Source organism: Xylocopa sonorina, chromosome 4, assembly GCF_050948175.1.
Source record: "Xylocopa sonorina isolate GNS202 chromosome 4, iyXylSono1_principal, whole genome shotgun sequence".
Taxonomy (NCBI): Eukaryota; Metazoa; Arthropoda; class Insecta; order Hymenoptera; family Apidae; genus Xylocopa; species Xylocopa sonorina.
In genome coordinates, this window is record NC_135196.1 from 10,364,401 (window position 1) to 10,384,303 (window position 19,903).

Below are 19,903 nucleotides of genomic sequence, written 5' to 3' on the forward strand. Positions count from 1 at the left end.
TTTAAAAAGACATGTTATTACCTTATACAGAAGAATCTGCAGTTCAAATGTTCAATTAATGATTCTTAATTATTTTCAAATTCTTTTATAATTAATTTTACATAACTTTTTTACTAGTTACCGCATAATTAATTACTTAAATAATATATATAATATATATATTTGCTATAAATATTTTCACTCTGATTTATATTAAATTATAATTTCAGTTTTAAGTAAATTATTTTAACATCAATATCATCTACTTCACACATACTATTGAATATACTCAGTGTTGTTTATGAAAAGCTAGTGTTTATGAGAAAGTAATATTTGTTTATAATTTATTAAAAACTTATTAGTTAGAGTAAAAGTGAAATTTATCGAATATTATACGAACTTTATTTGATATGTATTAAAAATATTAAAAAAGCTTGAATGGCATTAAAAGAATTTATATATATATATTATTTTACAAATATTTCTCTTTCAAAATCAAAAAATATTCATAAAAAATTTGCAATTTATTTTTACTATTTAGAAATAAGATTCGATAAAATTCAAAATAAGAATTAATCAAAATGAATGTAGGCAATTTTAATTTAGATATGTCTACATTGAAGACATGTTTTAAAAATGGTGCTTTTATTTAAATAATATGCAAAATAATAACTTTAGAATCGTACAACCGTTTTTACAGGTAAACTATACATAGTTTTGTAATATCCTTGTATTTATGAAATATTGGAATGAAATATTTTTTTAATACCCAAATGAAATGTATGATAAAGATATTTATTCTTACTTTCAATATGTACCATCCAGAATCATATGATTCTTAACTTCAATTAGTACTCTGTTAATAGCATATAGTTCCAAAGGTAACATGTATTAGATGAATTTTAGAAATTTAATATATGATACAGTCAGGGAACCATTCAGATACAAAAATAATTCTAACTTCTAAGCTCTACAGATGTTAAAATTGTACTGGTCTCTGAATATTTCCATGACTGATCATGTATGAAAGATCTGTAAAAAAAAGAAAATAAGGAATGTATATAAATTTGTACGCAATGAAGTGTAAGTTTTTCAGTTTCTTAAGATGTACCAATGGTGCCTCAGTTTTAATTCGTTTGTTTTAATATATATAAAATAATATATTTGTTTAAAGCTTGCAAAAACAACCTTTTAAGTACATTAATGTTTGCTTCCAATACAAGTGGTATATAAAGTAATAGGTGTACATGATTAAGTATGATACTTTGTATCATTTTAACTTATGCATCTAATAATGATTAGACACGCACAGTCTTATAAGTAGTAGGACAAGTTTAAGTAACTTTAACATAGCTTTTTGGAGGGAAGAAACAATTATGGTTTAGGTTTTAAAGAAGAAGAGGTCAGCAACCTTTGATACCAGAAATTATTAGTTTTTTATATGGATGTAAACCATATGTTCTATGTTATTTGTAAAAAAGTAAAGCAAGGCTCGAGATTAATGAAATTTTTCAAAATTTATGCATTAAATCAGATAAATTATAATATATTAGTTTGAAATTTTCTATATTAATGTATGTATTTATAAATTACTAGTATAGTTCACAAAATTGATGTCCTTTCGGTACTTGTATCTCTCCCTTTACATAAATAATTGCTGATACGTCTATTTGTAAAAAAAATTATCGTATTGTCAACTATACGCGCGTATTTGTAACGCGTAATGTGTTTATATTTAGAACAAAAATAAAAATTAATAAAGTTATCGTCTATTTTAGCCACGCAATACTATACTGTAATTTAAACTCGAATGATCACAAAAAATAGTATCACTTTTTTTACACGCAACATTATTTACTTCATCGATCGTTGATCATACTGTTTCCGAAGTTTAAATTGCACATACATGCGAAATAATGGTGTAGATTGGTCACTGTTACCACATCTTGAAATAGAAATTTTTTACTTTAGACAATTTGGGTTGTTTAATGTTGAAAAAATTGCTCTACTCGGCTTCAATAAATTTGAAGATTACATTGTACTCTCATCCCTCGCAAGAGTGATATCATTGCAAAACTATTATCGTTCATATGGAATCGAAATATGTGACAGCAAGAAAAAAAAATATGTAATTGGTATTGCGGGATACAAAGTGATATGCAGACATCCGAAAATAACGATAACTTCACGTCAATACTGGTATTAACGGCGCGTGTAGCCTTTGCCAGTCGTTTATTGTTAGTTTTCAATATTTCAGATCTGCGAAGAAATATTATCACGTCACATTACCCCCCTCGTCGATTGTTCTCTGCGCGCACCTCTTTCCCTCAAGTTCCACGGAAACTGAAGTTCTTGCCTCGTGTAATTGAATTTCAACATCAACCGATTAGAACTCTTTGTGAACGATAATGCGAATTTGACAATACCGATATGAAGTAAGTGAAATTCATTGTGCGTGCGCGCGCTAGAGATAGAAAAAAAAAAGAAGCGGACTCTCGGCAATCAGTGAGTAATAGATAGATACATAAGGAGGCTGGTATCATCGAGATCACAGTACTATTCATGATTGCGTTTAAGTGCAACTTCATGACACTCGCGTCGAATTTAGCAGAAGAATCGTGGATCACGTCGCTGTCATATTCATAATGGATTTTAAATAAATGTCGATGGTAAAAAGTGTCGTTTAGTGCCAATATCCAAGTATACATATATACATATATATACACATATATACACACACAGAGGGAGAGAGAAAGAGAGAGACACAGAGAGATACATTGACGACGTGTACATGTGTACGTATACACATATATATCTGAGGAATCTCATGCACTGTAGAAACGGTAAGAAAAATATACCTCGGGGACTTGGTTCAGGATTCGAACTTGGGTTTTGTCTATTCTGTAGAACTCAAGGGCGTCATACGCTGCGCCATCAAGCCCCACTGTTCTCTCTTATTTTTCCGGGTCCTTTCTCTCGCTGGATTCGTTCATAGGAGGCGCTCCCAATAATCAGTACGAAGAAGAGCGTACTAGAAGAACGATGTTGTAACTAACGGCCAAAATGGAAGAGCAAAGCGTTCACAGCAGTATCAGTGACATAAATAGTGAAGAGGCAGTTAAAAGTGAACGTAAGTCCTGCGATATCATCGGTTCTAGTATTATGTTCTTCTGCTGGCGTACATAATTAATTGTTGCGTACACAGTAAGCATCTGTACGGACTAACCCTACCTCACGCTTTATCAAAACTCACGCGACAATGCTCGTGTCTTATATCTGTCATTCATAGGTAAATCAAGATATCGTTCTCGTTGCTTGACGTTACATTCTTGTTATTGTACTTTTCAGTTTCACCCGAGAGTTTCACGTTGTTAGTGATCTCTCATAAGTTTAGCCTTGATCGAATCTATTGGAATTATATCAGAAATCAACGATTTGTTAACTCGAAATGCCTTTCTTGTATTTCGTTGCATGCTTGTTTTGAACGTACAGCATCCTCGATATTTATGATCGTGTCACTTTAAGGTTAATCACACGTGTGAATAAAATATTATCATCCGAGAGAGCATTATTTATTATGCACTATTTTATACGAAATGTTGCGCAATCTTATATTTTATAATTTTATGTACTTGCTAAATATGTTCTTTACAATAACAGTATGCTCGTCCATTGTTTATTAATAGTATAGTTTTACAAGTATTTCAAAGCAATATAACTTTTAAGTGATCACATCACTTTTTTATTCGTTATTATTCAATAATAACGAATATAACGTTTTCGTTATTATTCAATAAATAATTAATAATTGCATTAACGGTTTAGTTATTAAACATTTTACTCTTATTCAATAAGAAATCTATTGTTAAATATAAAATTTTTAATTCTAATGTACCACCAGATGACATAAAATGGTATGTGGAAGGTTGTTTCCAAAAAGATTCATTAGTGAATTATTTTCATGAAATGTTTGTTTAACAAATGGTTAAAAAAATACATAATAAACTCTATTTCAGTTTTTTCCATTCATGTATCTTTATTTTGTGTTAGTCACTGTTTGTAGATAGTTATTTATGAGGTATTTGAAATGTGGCAATAAAAGAAATGAGGGGGCACTCTGGTATCTATTATATGAAATGAGATTAGACATGGAACAATAGGTGTTTACTGACCCTTTGTCCATGGTTAATAAAGGGCTTATATTTATTGCCAATTCAATGCATTTACGATGTTTGTGATTCGTCTGTCAAAACTGAGTCATTCATAAATATCTTTGCTACTTGAATTTCAGATATTTTGAAAATTGATAATAGTTTGACTACTTCTTTTATTTAACATATTGCGTGCTTCTTTTGGTTATACATATTTTTTATTTATAATTTATATATGTTTAAAAAAAATGGAGAGATTTTTAGGACATTTGTTATATACATAGCTAAATATGTAATAACAATTCTGTCCTATATGTTATTAATATACAGAAGTGAAAACATGTAATTTTTTATTTAAGTTTCAGCTGTGATCATACCACGCAAGAGAAGGATATGTTTAGTTGGGATAACTGGTGATGATCCTGCACTTGGTGCTGCTGCCCAGCAGTTCAGCGTACCTGTTCTCAAATCTGAGACTGGTTTAGAATATGTTGCGGATACAACCTATTGTACTTATTTTATACTGCAACAGTTTGAGGGACCTGAATATGACGCTCTTCATAAAACTGCACATAGGTTTGTCACATTTGATATTGTGTATTTTCCAATACTTAAAAAATTACTCAAAAGAACCTGACTTTTGGTTGGTTTTATGTAACATATTGTAGAATATTGGGACCGACTGCACTTCTGCAGTTGGCAGAAAGGAAGGACTCGCTACCTAGTATTAATAGACCAATGTATACACAAGCCATGGTAGGGACAGTGGTAGTGTTTACAGGGTTTAGGAAAAAGGATGAATTGGTTAGTTTTGATTTACAAATTGGTATAATGTATATTATAAAATTAATGAATTGGAAGCAACTTTATAATGTTAATTTTTAATATTTATAGACCAAATTGATCAATATGATTCACAATATGGGTGGAAGTATTAGGAAGGAAATGGGTGCAAAAGTGACGCATCTTATTGCCAATTGTTGCGGCGGAGATAAGTACAGGTATGCCGTTACATTTCGGGTCCCTATTATGTCGATGGACTGGGTGACAGCTCTGTGGAATGCCAAAGACGATATTTCCAGTTATGGAAATAATGAACAATTGGTAATAATTGTATTAATAACAATTGTTCTCTAATATTCTATTGTCTTAAGTTTTATTGTCAATTATTACTAAGATAGTTGAGCGAAACCCTTTATAAGCTATTGATTGTGATATCTGAAGGTGGAAAGAAATTAATTTAGTTAAGAATAGATTTTAGAACATGAGAAATTAATTTTGTCTAACGATCAATAAATTAAAATTGTTCAAGTTAATATTCCAACATTGCTTACTTTAACATGACAGTTAGGTTAGAGTAGTATTGTTAATAGTATCAGTGATATTTGAATTTCTCTTAATGATGAAGTCTTAGCATGCAATGGGTTAACAAAGATATACAATTAATATACTGAGACAGTTGTTCTTTTATACAGATTACAACCTATAAACTAAAACCATTTTTTGGCGCAAAAGTATGTTTCTTTGGTTTCCCTGAAGAAGAAAAACGTCATATGTGTGAAGTTTTACAACAACAGGGTGGAGAACCTACAGAAATTGATGATCCAAATTGCACACATGTGGTAAGTTCATATAATAAAAATTATTTTATAAAATATTAATCTGTACCATTCAGCATACAACCACAAACATATCTATATAAACATTTTTGTACTGGATTCTTTAGGTAACAGATTTAGGAAGTCGTCAGTACAAGAAATTGAACAATACTATTAACATGCTACCACATACTAAAAATCCTAATTACATACCAAGTTATTACACGAAAGTAAAACCATTTTCCTTTACTTTTTACAACCCCTACACTAACACTATTCCCAATTCCAAAAAAGAAAATTTTTTTAATACTTGCAATATTAATCAGACGAATTTGTCAAAGAAACTAGATGCTAATAAGTGCTTTCCCTATTATTTTTGTTTCTGTGCCCCACAGTCTTTTGAATGTAAAGAAACTAAATGCAATTATTCTGTCTTAAATGATATTAGTCAAGATTCAGCAATTTGCATGCATGATAATTTGTATGATTCTTCAAGTTTACCAGATGAATCTTGCAATACATCTGAATTTTCTATAGAACAAACTGATTCTGGTATTGATATGTCTTTATCAAAATTGCCTTCTGATATAGTACAAACAAACGGTGCAAGGGCAGTACAGCAAAGTAATTTTCTTGCTACATCTACTATGTTGAACATGCATTCTATATCTTCATCTTCATTGCTGTACGATGATAAAAAAATTAGTACTAGTCTATTTAATTCTATTTCAAGTTTTAACACTGATGATGAAAATGTGTGCACTTCAGAATTATGTAATTTTAAATCCTCTACACTATGTAAAAAGAAAGTTACACGACATGTAAATAAACAGTGTTCTAATAGAAAAACTCATTTATTAAAATTTTGCAAAAACACACAGTGTACACAAAATCCTTTCTTTTTTAACAAAAAAATTGTAATTCCTAAACGATATATTAAATGGCGGAGGGCTAAATCTTGCATCACAATTCATAAAGTTAATTCTCCACATAAATTTAAATTTAAGAGAGTACGTTCACATCCCAGTCTATTAAGACAGAGTGACCCAGAACTCAGAGATTCAATTTTTTATGATTCAGCTACACCAGTGATAAGAAATAAAAGTTTAAATTCATCCATTTTAACAAAACTTAGTCATTTTTCACCGATATTTAAACAATACATTCTCAATCCATGCAACCAAATTCCAGAAACATATCAAAGACAAAAATATACTCCTTTACCGAGTCCGCTTCCCATTCCTGCCAAGGTAGCAAAATTATCAAATTCTGAACATGACTCAAGAAGTACTTTTACATCGAATGAAAGTTATTCAAATATTTCTTCTAAAAATTATATAACCAAAGGTGATCAGACAAAATCGGATAAACAGAAGGACAAAGCATTAACTTTGGTACTTTCTCTTTTCTTTTGAATGGGCTATTATATTAGGTTGTGGAGTATTAAAGATTAATTTATAATTTACTCTATTATGTTACATATTGTAGAGAAGTAGAAATATGGTGTACAGAGATAAGAATGTTAAGATATTTTAACCATAAATATAGACATTATAAATTGTTTAGTTATGTAATCTTAGAACATAGTTAATTTATGTTTAGGAAATTGTTATGTTTGTATTATTTTCGTGATGTCTGTAGTAGTAATAATGAACAAAATAACTATATATATATATATATATATATAAAGTACCAATAGAATTTGTATATTATATATTTCAGTATGTGTATGTACTTTATTTGTGTCTAAATTTTAAACGTTGAAAGAATCTGAATTATAATAAGTTGCTATTGTTTTAGGTTGTCGATGAATCAAATGTAAATGCGTTACCAGATTTAGCTTCTGTAAGGGCACATATTGTAAAGGCAGAGTGGTTTTGGACATCTGTGCAAAATGAAGGTGCAGCTGACGAGAAGGAATATCTGTTTGAAGATGTGAGTTTATTAAGATCATTTAGTAAAGTCTACAGCATAAGTTTAATTATTCATTTTATATGTAGTATTTAGAATCCGTTCTGTCACCAAACATATCAGCTAGACGTGACAGTCAGCAAGCTGCTACTCCAAGTACAGCATCTACTAGACGAAAACGTAAACGTTTAGCAGATACTATATCTAGTCTGGTACAAAATGGTGCAGATTCTCCAGCATTACATAAGAGACGATCCAGCATCAGTGATGCAGGACATTTAAGTGTTAGTGGAAGTTTCCTTGACTGTACAACAAGTCCAGACAAGCCACTACTCGATGGTTAGTTACTTATTCCCTTTCCAATTATTATTATGTTATGCGTATTGTGCTTTAAGAATACCTTATAATTATTATTTAATTGTCTTTTGTAAAACATTTTAATGTCTTTCTAATAACCCTACTACATCTTCCCTTCGTTTGTGGTTCATTTGTTTGTCGAGTAAAGTGTCGTATATTTCTTATTTATTTTACTATATCTTTTCGTTTTATTTAGCTTGGTTACATACTAACAGCATAGATAATTAAAATTTTCCAATTTAATGCTGTTAATTATTAATAACGCTTAATATGAACCATATGAAGGGAGATTAATCTAAAATTGAATTATTAATAACTATTAGATATTCCAGAAGTGGAAGCTGTCAATACGGACAGCTCTAGGAAAAATTTGTCTCCGCGTCATCAAGTTTTCTTAGAATTAGTACAAACAGAGTCGAATTATGTTGGTATTCTCAGTACAATTATGACGGTAAGACACGTTTCACTTTATGTTGAAACTAGCTAATTAACATACTTCTATAATGATTTATCTTTCTAGTTGTTTAAATCCCCATTAGAAGATCTCATAGATACAACCGGCGAATTATTAAACGGTACAGAAGCTAAAATTATATTTGGTAATTTTCCACCAATTTATGAAGTTCATAAAAAAATGTTAGAAGAATTGAGATACAGTGCTACTCACTGGATGGAGGACGTTAGCATAGGTAATATATTTCTGAAGTTCGCACCTAGCCTACTCAAGGCGTATCCACCGTATGTCAACTTCTTCGAAAATACAAAGGAGATGCTCGACCAGTGTGATCAAAATAAACCACGGTTTCACGCTTTTCTGAAGGTTTGTCAGACGAAACCTGAATGCGGCAGACAAAGCTTAAAGGAGCTATTAATTAAACCAGTACAAAGGTTACCCAGTATTAGCTTATTATTGAATGGTGAGTACATTACATCTACTTAATAAATCCTCAAACGGCCGACGCACACCCGTGAAAAATTCAATAAAACTGATAAAAGTTTTAGAGATAAATGGTTTTAAAAACTAGGTTTTTGTGCAAAAAAAAATATTTATGTGGGTCTTTTGATATTTTTCACTAACGTGCAGCACTTTTAGCGGCCGAAGACGGCCGTGACTGGGTCAATTTAGATCCACGCGTCCATCTTTTTCTCTATTTCTATCCCATAGAATTATGACTCTTCTTTTATAGTAATTTACTATAGAAGATATACTTTCAAAATCTAAAGATCGTCTTGTTCTTTTATAATGTAAGTAAATAATAAATTATAAAAGAAATGTAAATGCGCAACAAAATGACAAATAAAAGGAATGAAATAACACATGTATAATTGATAGCGATAGTGGCATATTTAATGTGCAATTATTCATAAATCTGTACATGATTTATATCGTAAAACTATATCGCTCATGTGCTAATCTAAATTTACATTATGTATGCGTGGAATGTTTTGGGCGATTTAGATTGAAACAAATATTGGGAAAGAGTTAATAAAATATATGTGTTCTATCATGGGAAAGAATGTCTAAGCTATCATACTTTGCAATATACGCAAACTGAATATAATCGCAGCCTATGAATAAAAAGTATTAATTAAATTTATTACAAGTAGAAGAAAGTTCATCTATATTTCCAAAATGAACGAATGCGTTTCTCTTTTTATGATGTAAAACTGAAGACTGATCCAAGAATGTACCGATGGTCTAATTAGCTTCTTAGCAATCAACTATTTTATAGAAAGTATTAAAAAAGAACATAATATTTATTTTTTTCAGATTTTTAAACGCGTAATATATATCGAGCCGAGTTTTGCAAAATAAAAAGATCGATCCTCGATTAAAGTAAAATTTAACCACGTAGAATAAATAATTCCTGAAATAGAAATTCAAACGTAGAATTTATATTTTCGAAAATACGTAGAAATTGTGATATTCAAAATTCAGTATTTTTTTAAACATATTCGAAATTAGTAAAATAATAATTTGGTCAGTACTACTACTCCATAATTGCACGTGGACTACTACATTTAATTTTATATTAAACGACACATTGGACGTCGTGGATAAAGTAATTAATTTAGCATGAAATGATCCATAAGCAATTATCTGTTTAAACTAATCATCGTAAGTTGAGAAGTTGGGCGAGGCTCTTGAGAACGTGGGTCAAAGTAAACCTAGGCACGGCCGATCGAAGATTAATCAGCACATTATTAACAAACATTATCCAATATTTATTACATATTTACGTATTCTAGATATTCTTAAACATACGAATAAAAATAATCCAGATCATAGCGCATTGGAGTTGTCAATTAGCAGTATTAAAGAAGTTATGACTTATATAAATGAGGATAAAAGAAAAACTGAAGGCCAATTAGTTATGTTCGATATTTTCAATGAAATTGACAATTGTCCACCGCATTTAGTTTCTTCACACCGATCATTTATCGGTAAATGTGATGTGATGGAACTCAGCGAAGGTTTAAGTGGACGTGGTGATCATTTAGTCTTGTTTTTATTTACTGATACTCTTGAAATATGTAAAAAGAGGTCGAAGGCTTTCAACTCGTTAAAAAGTCCAAATACGACAAATGGATTGCATACGACTAAATTAAGTCAAGGGAAACCGTATAAACATATCAAAATGTTATCACTTAGCACGATAAAGAAGGTTGTGGATATACGAGAAACTGATGGTAAGTCAACGATGTTACAACATGTTTCATTGCAAAATGTATCTAATGATTTTAACCATGAAAGATATTTTCAAGATATTTCTAAAAAATTTGTATATGTACGAGATTTAACGTCTATATCGTATGTTAAATGAAATATGACTTTATTTCTCAATTTTTTCATACTTATAGAATGTCAAAAAGTTTTTGCTTTAATGGTGAGAAGTAATCAAGAGTTAAAAGAGAAATTATATTCATTTACAATTACCGATGAAGAAGTAAATAAAACAAACTATTTACGGACTTTGTGCAGACAAATGGCTAATACAGTGTGTAAAGCTGATGCAGTAAGTCTATTCATAAAAAATTTAGTCTGGACAAACCTTAATTTTTATTTAATTAGTATGTGTTATTATTATTTGCAGCTTGTTAGCAATAGTATTTCCGTTTTCTTTTTTATTATTTGTAGGATACGTTCCTGATAAGTCTCGATTCGGATCAACTTGAAATTGACACAAGCGATGTAGCGTTAGGAACATTAAGTAAAGCATTTAAGTAAGTAAACGAAACTTAATATTCGTATCTATCGTATAAATTTTATTATATCCCAAAATTATATTTCTCACATAACTGTAAGTTTAGCCTTTTATATTAAATGTGATTCATAAGTATAACTCTATTTTTGTTGCAGAACTAGAAAAAAACGCTTACAGTTTTGTAGAGAAACATTCTTTAAAATACGATCTTCTTAAAAACACAAATGAATTGAAAAGTTTATTGTACATAAAAGATGACGTACAGTTCATTAGTATTATTCTCTTAGAATTACTTAGCTTACAATACACTTTCCTGCATTACTACTAAGTTTTGCTGATCTGTAGCCTCTTTAGTTTATTCATATTTAGAATGTACTAAAAATGAGATCATCGTGTTTTTGAGTTTTAATTCGACAATGTAGAAATTTTTACGAAAAGAAAAACATGCACATTCGTAAAGGTGTTCTAAACTGTTTTTCTCCTGTATTGCATGTTAACAAAAAATAATGGGGCGACGACTCATTTGGTTGCAGGAGCCTATTTCATAATTTTTACCTGGAGTATATGGACCCGTATGTGTTCCTACTCAATAGCATGTGTGAAACCACGTTACATGTCCCACTACCGTCAGTTTTCGCACCAGGCTGATTATCTTTTTTTTTTACTTGCTTTGGTCCTTTATTCCCCGCTTGTTTTAAATCAATTAGTCTCGTTTTCTGATGGTAAAATATAGAAAATTGAATTGTTTTACAACAAAAATTTGACCAGTTCAAGCGTAATATTGATAATATCAGCCTGTTTAAGATCATTGATATTCTGCGATTGAAATATTTAATATATGTATCTATTGAACTCTTTGACGATTATACCGTCACTAATTTATGTGATGGATTGCTTACGTCCATTAGTATTTTATTGTTAGCTAGATTATCATTTTTTACAACGAGTAATAAACAAAATAACTTGCGTTTGTACAGTGCCGTTTTCATTTAATTAGATCGTCAAAGGGTTAAACTTTCTAGCACTACTTACTACTATGCATCACTAATGCACTTCAATTACTTGTATTTTTATTTTTGACTATTTTTTTTTATAAAAGAAAGTATTACGAATTAATTTATGAAAATCTTTAATCTCGGAATTAAACCCTGTTTATACATTCTTATGTTTGTAATGTAGGTTTGCAGTTCTGGAGTAACTTTTCCTTGCGGTCTAGCATGAACAAAATTTCAGATATCTGATTAACTATAACTCGACTTTTGCATGTATATTGAAAGATAATTATTAGGGTGTAATATTTACTTGAACTGGTTTATTAAGGTTTGGGGTTTTATTTAAGTTTGCTAATTCCTTTGTTTGCCAAAATTTTATTTTCCTCAGTTTAATAACATATCAAAACTGTTATAGTTGAAAAAAATATTCCGATTTACATAGTGTTTTGAGAGTAAATAGTATCGTATTATTGGAGGAAAATAAAATTTCAATACTGCTTACGTTTTTTCGTCAAGGTACTTTAATTTAAATAAATTTGCAATAATCGGTTTTCTTCAGGTTTGCGTCTCGAACAAGGATGAAAGTCGGGAGAGCGTTCAGTTTTAATAAAACTCCGAGTAAATTAAAAAGGGCAATGTCAACGATGATGTCACCGTTTGGTTCAACCAACAGTCTTACCCCAGCAAGTCAACAACTTGCGCAGATGCGGCTCGCTAGTTGCAACAATATTAACGTTAGTTGACAGTTTCTTATGGCATGTAACTTTCTTCTTTACTATACGCTTATGCTTTTCCTTATTGCTCCTTGCTTACTTTCATTTCACGACAGGAGATTGTTATTTTTAGTAATACCGATCACAATGAGACATTTAATATTTTTAATGAATTCTTTCTTCTATAATCTTCGTATAGATTTGAATCACGCGTACATAATTCTTATTTCTATAATTTTTGTTGAAGCTTGCTTCAGTGCATGACTGTAAAAACTATCCTGCTGCTCATAATTTTTTCCTTGTACATATTTTGATAACATTATATAAACATTTAGTTCTTTGTAATATTAAAAACGTTATTTCTTTTCTTTGCTTTTCATTTTTTTTATTTCAAATGTTTAAAAAGATTAATTTATTGTATATTATAATATATTATTCTCTTAAGTTATAATTTCACTATTCTATGAAGTACACTAATTTATCTATAGCGGTTGTCTTTTTTACTTTATTTATTCTGTTAAAAGATTTATCATATAACTCATATTAATGAATAAATTTATATTTTTTGTCACGTAAGTATATTGTAGCGCGTTTGCCTTATTAACTATTTACTAAATAATGTAATGTAGAAATGTCTAATAGTATTCTCTGTATGATACATGAGATATTTCTAAATTGGTGGTATAATCTGAAAAGGGATGAATTTGCATGTTCAGTGTAGATCCACTTGCTAGGTATTCTCGTATCATATTATCTACGGATATCATCGATATTCAAATTATCATCTCCTTTCATGTTATATCACTAGTTATTAGACATTATAGAAAACTAATTATGGGAAACATTAATGTAACTTAATATTTCCTCTCGTGAAAGGGAGTAGAGAGGAGAGTTAATAGAACTCAATTTTTCAACAGACGAAATTCGTTTTAGGAATGTGATGTGGTACAGTGTTTCGACTGGATCAAAATACTTCGCGTCACGAAATAACGAATCTTAAATTTGTTTTGTTTACGATTAAGGCTCACAGAACGGATTCTACTGATGTTAAAGATTTATAGTTTTATGAAGTTAAGTTGCTCTCATAGAGGCATTTTGTATCGACAAGTTTATCTTTATTTTTTATGGTTTGCAATAAACAGTTTATTGAAAGCAGAGACCATAATTGTTATAACCTTAATACAAAAGAAGTTATAGTATAACAATTATTTTCTCAAGTTAGATCTTTTTGCTTACATATAATAAATATAAATGATTTCATTTTTTGGTTACTGATAATCATTATTAGCGAGAAAAATATTTATTCGTTACTGTAATTATAATATCCACTGTACCCATACAACATCTGGGATAGCTGAGAAGAAAAGGGTAATGATCAGGAAGAAAAGTCAAGATAGGCGTTCTGTCACGGGAGAATCTATGCTAGATGTTCAATAAATCTTTTCACAGACGATCTTTAACTCAGGCACGTGGAGCGTGTAAGGATTTGGAAACTTTTATAGCATGATATAATGAAGTAATGCGGTCATAAAATTGGTCACCCAGCGGGGGCCTAGCTTAATAGAACCGTAATTAGGGCTTGAACTATTTTCACGTAGATTCAAACGCCCATGGGCGTGAAACGCATAAACGTTGAAATTGTAAAGATCACCTGTGAATTGATATTTAAATCTATTGAATCTATTCAACTTTTCATTTTCTTTATTGATAATAATTATCAGTAACGAAAAAGTTTTAATTATTTATATCAATTGTATGTAACCAAAATGCTTAAAAATTGGTATTTTTTAATCATATATATATATGTGTATTTTTTTATGGGTAATTTTAAAATTTGTTTAAAAAACAAATACATTTTGAAAGTGAAACGAAAATTTGCAATGGGTATGCCTGATGAGCAAGCAAATAAACCTTTGGCTAGGGAAAGCCATGCACCCTATTTCATAGTATAACTTTTGTGGCTGTGGAGTCACAGGATTGCAGTGTACTGTTGAAGAGATATGCTGAACATATCTCTCTCTGTCAACATTTGCATAGAATCAATATACAACATATGCAATATATTTTGTCTATGAAAAGTAGACATTTAAATACTTTTCTTCCAGTTACAAGTCTCACATACAAGTTGGATTATTTTGGATTGGTAACTTTCTAGAAACATAGATTGTCTTCTTGCTAAACCATATTTGAAAAGAATTACAGTTAATCTTAAATTTCTTTCTTGACAATAATTTGAATTTAACCCTTGCATTCCTATCCCAGTTATCAGGACATCCACAGATTTAAGAATAATAATGTAAATGCTGATAGGAATGCTTGTTTGTGTTGAAGTCACAAAGTAATGGATGAACTGGCTCTTTTATATTGTTCTATTGGTGTTGGTCTCATATGAGTTATTCAAGGGTTAATATTTTGTTCTTGTTTTGTGTTATATTGTACAATTTGTGCAAATTCTTGCTTATTTTTTTATTTTAATGAATTACTATATACCTCCAAAATGATCTGATTTTGGAAAAATTTGTGTTTTCATTTTTGTGAGTTTGCATGATATATTATTACTCACATTTTGTATTATAGTGTAATGTATATATATATATATATATATATAAATTTTATGGTTTAAATAGTTTGATTAACATAATTAGTACTATTTTAATTTCTTCTAGTGTCTCCTCCCTAGTTGTGAATATGAATAGTACAAATGGATGTTCGTGTATCTTTCCAGGAGCTGGGTAATGGTGGTTCAGGCTCGCCATCTAGAGATGATGTTCTAGTAGCACCTATGTCGGTTCAGCCGACGCGAAAGGCCAAATGCAGTTCCCTCAGTATGGCTTCTTTAAGAAGGTTGTAATTAGTATGTCAGAAGCAATGCAATTTTTCGTTTTGCTACTATTAAATAACTATATTTGGTCGATTTGTCCATTGTTTATGTGCCTTAGACTTTTCTCGTGTTGTGCTTATCTCGCTAGTGAAAAACAATATTTACAAATATATATGAGAGTCATATACGTAAATACTATTTTTCATATATTGGTATACTCATATTTGTCTTAATATGTGTATACGTGAAATTAGATAAATTTTAATTATCAATATAAAGACTGGTTTCAAATTTCTAATTGTATGTATGTTTAAAACAATGTAAAGTTTATCCACTACTAAATAGGATCTATGTAAATGTGTTGTAGAAAGTTGTTTCGTTTCAAAAAGTTTTGAATTGATACTTTTTTGAGACTTTACATACTTGATTGAAATAGTCATATCTATACTGCGGATATTCATACAGATGTAATATTTCAAATTACGCAAAATGCAATTAAATTATATGCTCAGATCAGTTAAGATATGTTGAAAACATTAGTCCATGTATGTACATAACTAATGTACATATGCATGGAGGAAACAAATTTCTGTATTAAGATTCCATTTGTTATATGTTCTGTAGAATATAGATTTTGCATAAATATTCACAGCTTACTCACGTTGGTTAAAGAGAGAGCTTACCATAACACATTGCAAAACTAGTGCCGTATACATGATTACTTTTGGTTATAGATGTATTGTTCTTTGCTAATACCAGTGTCTGTATGTATATACGTTTTTAAGAAAAGAACTCGTTTATATTGTTCCATACAGTTTATGTTGTATCAATTGCTTGCGATTATTTTGCTTCTTAAGGCCAAAATCATTTATATGTACCTAATTTTGTTCTAGAATACTGTGTTAAAATGATATTAATAACTGTGCCTATTTAGTGCCTATAACATAATTAAGAGATTAACAATTCATAACAATTAATTTAATATCTAGCTTGACTAATGCATATTTATTTAATAACTTTAGAATTTTATCCTCCATGGTTTACTGTTGAACAACATTGCTTATTACCCATTTCTGATTTAACATAACAAATTACTTTTTCACGTATTGTTTATTATGAATATTTTTTTTTATAAATTTCTTCATCAACTCAGTTGATGTTATTCGAAATATCCATAATTTTACTTGCTGCTTTAAATTACTTGGAATATCGAAAATGTTGAATTTTTTGCGAGAAAGAGTTGGTGCAATTGCCTTTATTTTCAATATTTCGATAGTTTTCTTGACATTACTTTATTTGTCCTCCAGAAATTGTTCAGACGAAGTCATGCAGGAGAAATCCGATCTTTGAAGTGCAAGGCATGAGTAGCGCGCAACTATACCATATATTTTGGCAATATAATCTAAGTATTGATACTCAAAATTGAAGGAATTGTAAAATGTTAGTGTAAAGAGCAAAAGGAGGAAGAAAGTACATTACAGAATTTAACAAACGAATGCAAAAATTTGTCTCGCACACCGTGAAGAGGGTAGATGTAGGAAATACATAGCTACAAATTTCGATAAGCAGATTGAAAATTTGTCTTGTCATGTGCCAATAGAATCATATAGGATTTTATTAAAGAAGTGTACATTGCCAGTTATTCTTTAAGCGGTTTTACAACCATACATTAATGATATACCGTATTTAATACTGTCTCGATCTATCGATCTTCAATTGTTATGTATAATGCTTAAATAATTCAAGCTCTTGTCTCAGGGAGACAAATAGAATTGGATGTAAAGTGAGGGAAAGGACATTACATTTCCAGTGCTATATTATGGTATACATTTTGTAAGAGGTGAAAGTATGACTACTAAATTTGTGCCATTTAGTTCTGTCCTATAAAATGTATTTAGAACTTACTGTAGCGTCTTGAAATAATCTTTTGCTTCTCATAAATGAAAAGAGCAGCAATTGTATAATGTTAATTCATTAAATTAACATTAACTACACATTTCTTATGCAAGCTTTAACTCAACTGCCATGTTTTATATCATTGCAGTTTTTTACTTATAAAGATGAATTGCAATAGTGAACTATGGCCACATAGTGTCTTTATTTTATTGTATTTACTCTTATCCATCTTTGGTTCTTGTAATTTCGATTCTTTTTCTAAAAATGATTTGTAACATATCGAAAGTGTATAGAACTGCACACATGATGTAATATCACTGGAAATTGAAGATTGATTTAAAAATGAAGGTACATTGTAATGTTTTGATTTTTTTACCGATATAACAACATTCTAGTGAGATTGAAGAAGCGTGATTAGATGAAGATGAGGTAAAAGGAAAGTAACGAAACTTATATATGTATATTGATATCTTTTCTTTAAAAACAGTAGAGTAGATAGTATATCTATAAATAGCCATAATTTGCTACTATTACATTACTATTACTTTTTTATATCTTCTATTATACGCTTAATGCAACTGCTGATCTTCTAAAGATTAGCTTCAAAACACATAATTGGCCGTTCAGATTACAGAATATTTTATTATGCGAACTACATAAATATTTATATTTTCGTCATGTGCGAAATTTATTATTGCATTAGTTCCAAATGTGAAGCGATATTCGTATATTCGATTGTACATATTTTCAATTACGACAATCTTATATTGTGATCTGTATCACACAGGAAAATTCTAAAAATACTTAACTTTTAAATATCATAAACTGTCTATAAGGTTTATTGTACATCTTATGAAAGAGTAGTAGTATATTGATTCAATTCAAAATCACTTTTTTATGTTACATCTCTTGAACTTTAGGTTGTGTTTAAGAAGTGTATTGGTAATAGTATGCCTAGCGTTATAGACACTATTCATATTATGCTAAATATATTTATAAATATTCCAGCTCTGTGCGCAATTTATCGAATGAACGGATCACAAGATTAGGAAGATATTTATTGTATTAATTAAAAATAACAAATCGATCTTGTCTGTTTGATTACTTATTGAATAAGAAATAAGGATTGTGGTATGATATATTATTTGTATTACTTTGTAATATTCTTACAAAACAACTGGAACTCGAAACGAAATTTTGCAACTTCAATTTCATAAATCTAGGAGACACAACTGTTTTACGCCTACTTTGCGCAAAAAGTATTATCGATAAATAGATATAATAACAAGTAACTGTATATCTAGACAATGAACTGAAGGAGAAGGATATAGTTATAAAAACACAAATTAACTACTTTTCCGTTTATGTATTTATATATCTATTTCTCACTACTAAGTGTATATGTTTAAAAAATCTTTATTTTCGCACTTTTTTTACATATAATCGATACATTATCCGTGCATTGTATGATTCGTAATATTGCTTTTAATCAATTTTACATCCCTTAAGCCGCTAAATACTCAATTAAAATTCTTGTACATATCTTTAATCGAACTTTGGTCGATTTATTTCTGAAAAGATATAAACAGTTTTTGAAAATTGCTGCTACTTTAAGCCAACATTAAAATTCAGACAGTGCCTTTGTGAGAATGTATTCGATTAGATGAGAAAAAAGGTGGAAGAAAATTTGTTTAAATATATGCATTTGATACTAAGAAAAGTAAACATAAACTGGAATGTAGTTCTCGCATCTTCAAAAATATACCTGTACCACATGTTGATACATTAAAGAGTGGAACACAGTTTCAAAACACGAACGTCAATTATATTTTTAATGTCCTTGTGGTTGTAACAATGTACCGTACTCCTTGTAATTTTTCTTCTCGCGATGTTGAAACAGAAACGAACGATATATCAACGATTAAAGGATAAATCAACGAATGAAATCTTCCAATCTGGAGTGAAAAGTTACAAGGAAACGAAACAGAAAGTTCGTTAGTTCTCTGCAAGGATTTGTTTGACAAACTTTTGTGCCTCGTTAATTCGTGCCTTCACGGTGAAAGAACCACTAAGTCCAAATATTCGAATATTTTGGCGTGGACTAAGGAAAAGAATCCATGAATTATATTTTTGTAACTGATCGTTAGGCACTCGAAGTGCATTCAGCTGAATAATTACGAAGGCTCTGGTAGCACTTCGTACGTCGATTCTTAATTTATATTAGGTTTGTAGGATTTTAGCGTCGCCCGTTTCAATTCTTGACTTTTATGAAAGAAATT

At 29.9% G+C, this 19,903-nt stretch overlaps 2 protein-coding genes across 6 annotated transcripts; both read left to right on the plus strand.

The window, feature by feature from the left end:
- The first annotated feature begins 2,344 nt into the window (after nucleotides 1-2,344).
- LOC143423147 (protein ECT2-like) lies at nucleotides 2,345-19,435 on the plus strand. Of its 5 annotated transcripts, none has more exons than XM_076894249.1 (17): nucleotides 2,345-2,648; nucleotides 2,818-3,109; nucleotides 4,490-4,706; nucleotides 4,799-4,934; nucleotides 5,025-5,234; nucleotides 5,606-5,752; nucleotides 7,529-7,663; nucleotides 7,729-7,978; nucleotides 8,320-8,447; nucleotides 8,517-8,913; nucleotides 10,247-10,687; nucleotides 10,859-11,013; nucleotides 11,136-11,221; nucleotides 11,736-11,828; nucleotides 12,754-12,928; nucleotides 15,633-15,751; nucleotides 17,036-19,435. In XM_076894249.1, the coding sequence occupies exons 2-17, from the start codon at nucleotides 3,043-3,045 to the stop codon at nucleotides 17,076-17,078; spliced, it is 2,799 nt and encodes a 932-aa protein (XP_076750364.1). In that variant the 5' UTR covers nucleotides 2,345-2,648; nucleotides 2,818-3,042; the 3' UTR covers nucleotides 17,079-19,435. The 5 variants fall into 5 exon arrangements, with proteins under 5 accessions (XP_076750364.1, XP_076750367.1, XP_076750366.1 ...); XM_076894252.1 differs by having other exon boundaries at nucleotides 11,736-11,774; XM_076894251.1 differs by having other exon boundaries at nucleotides 8,329-8,447.
- LOC143423158 (uncharacterized) lies at nucleotides 5,864-7,323 on the plus strand. Its single transcript, XM_076894275.1, has one exon. The coding sequence runs from the start codon at nucleotides 5,908-5,910 to the stop codon at nucleotides 7,141-7,143; it is 1,236 nt and encodes a 411-aa protein (XP_076750390.1). The 5' UTR covers nucleotides 5,864-5,907; the 3' UTR covers nucleotides 7,144-7,323.
- Nucleotides 19,436-19,903: the final 468 nt, after the last annotated feature.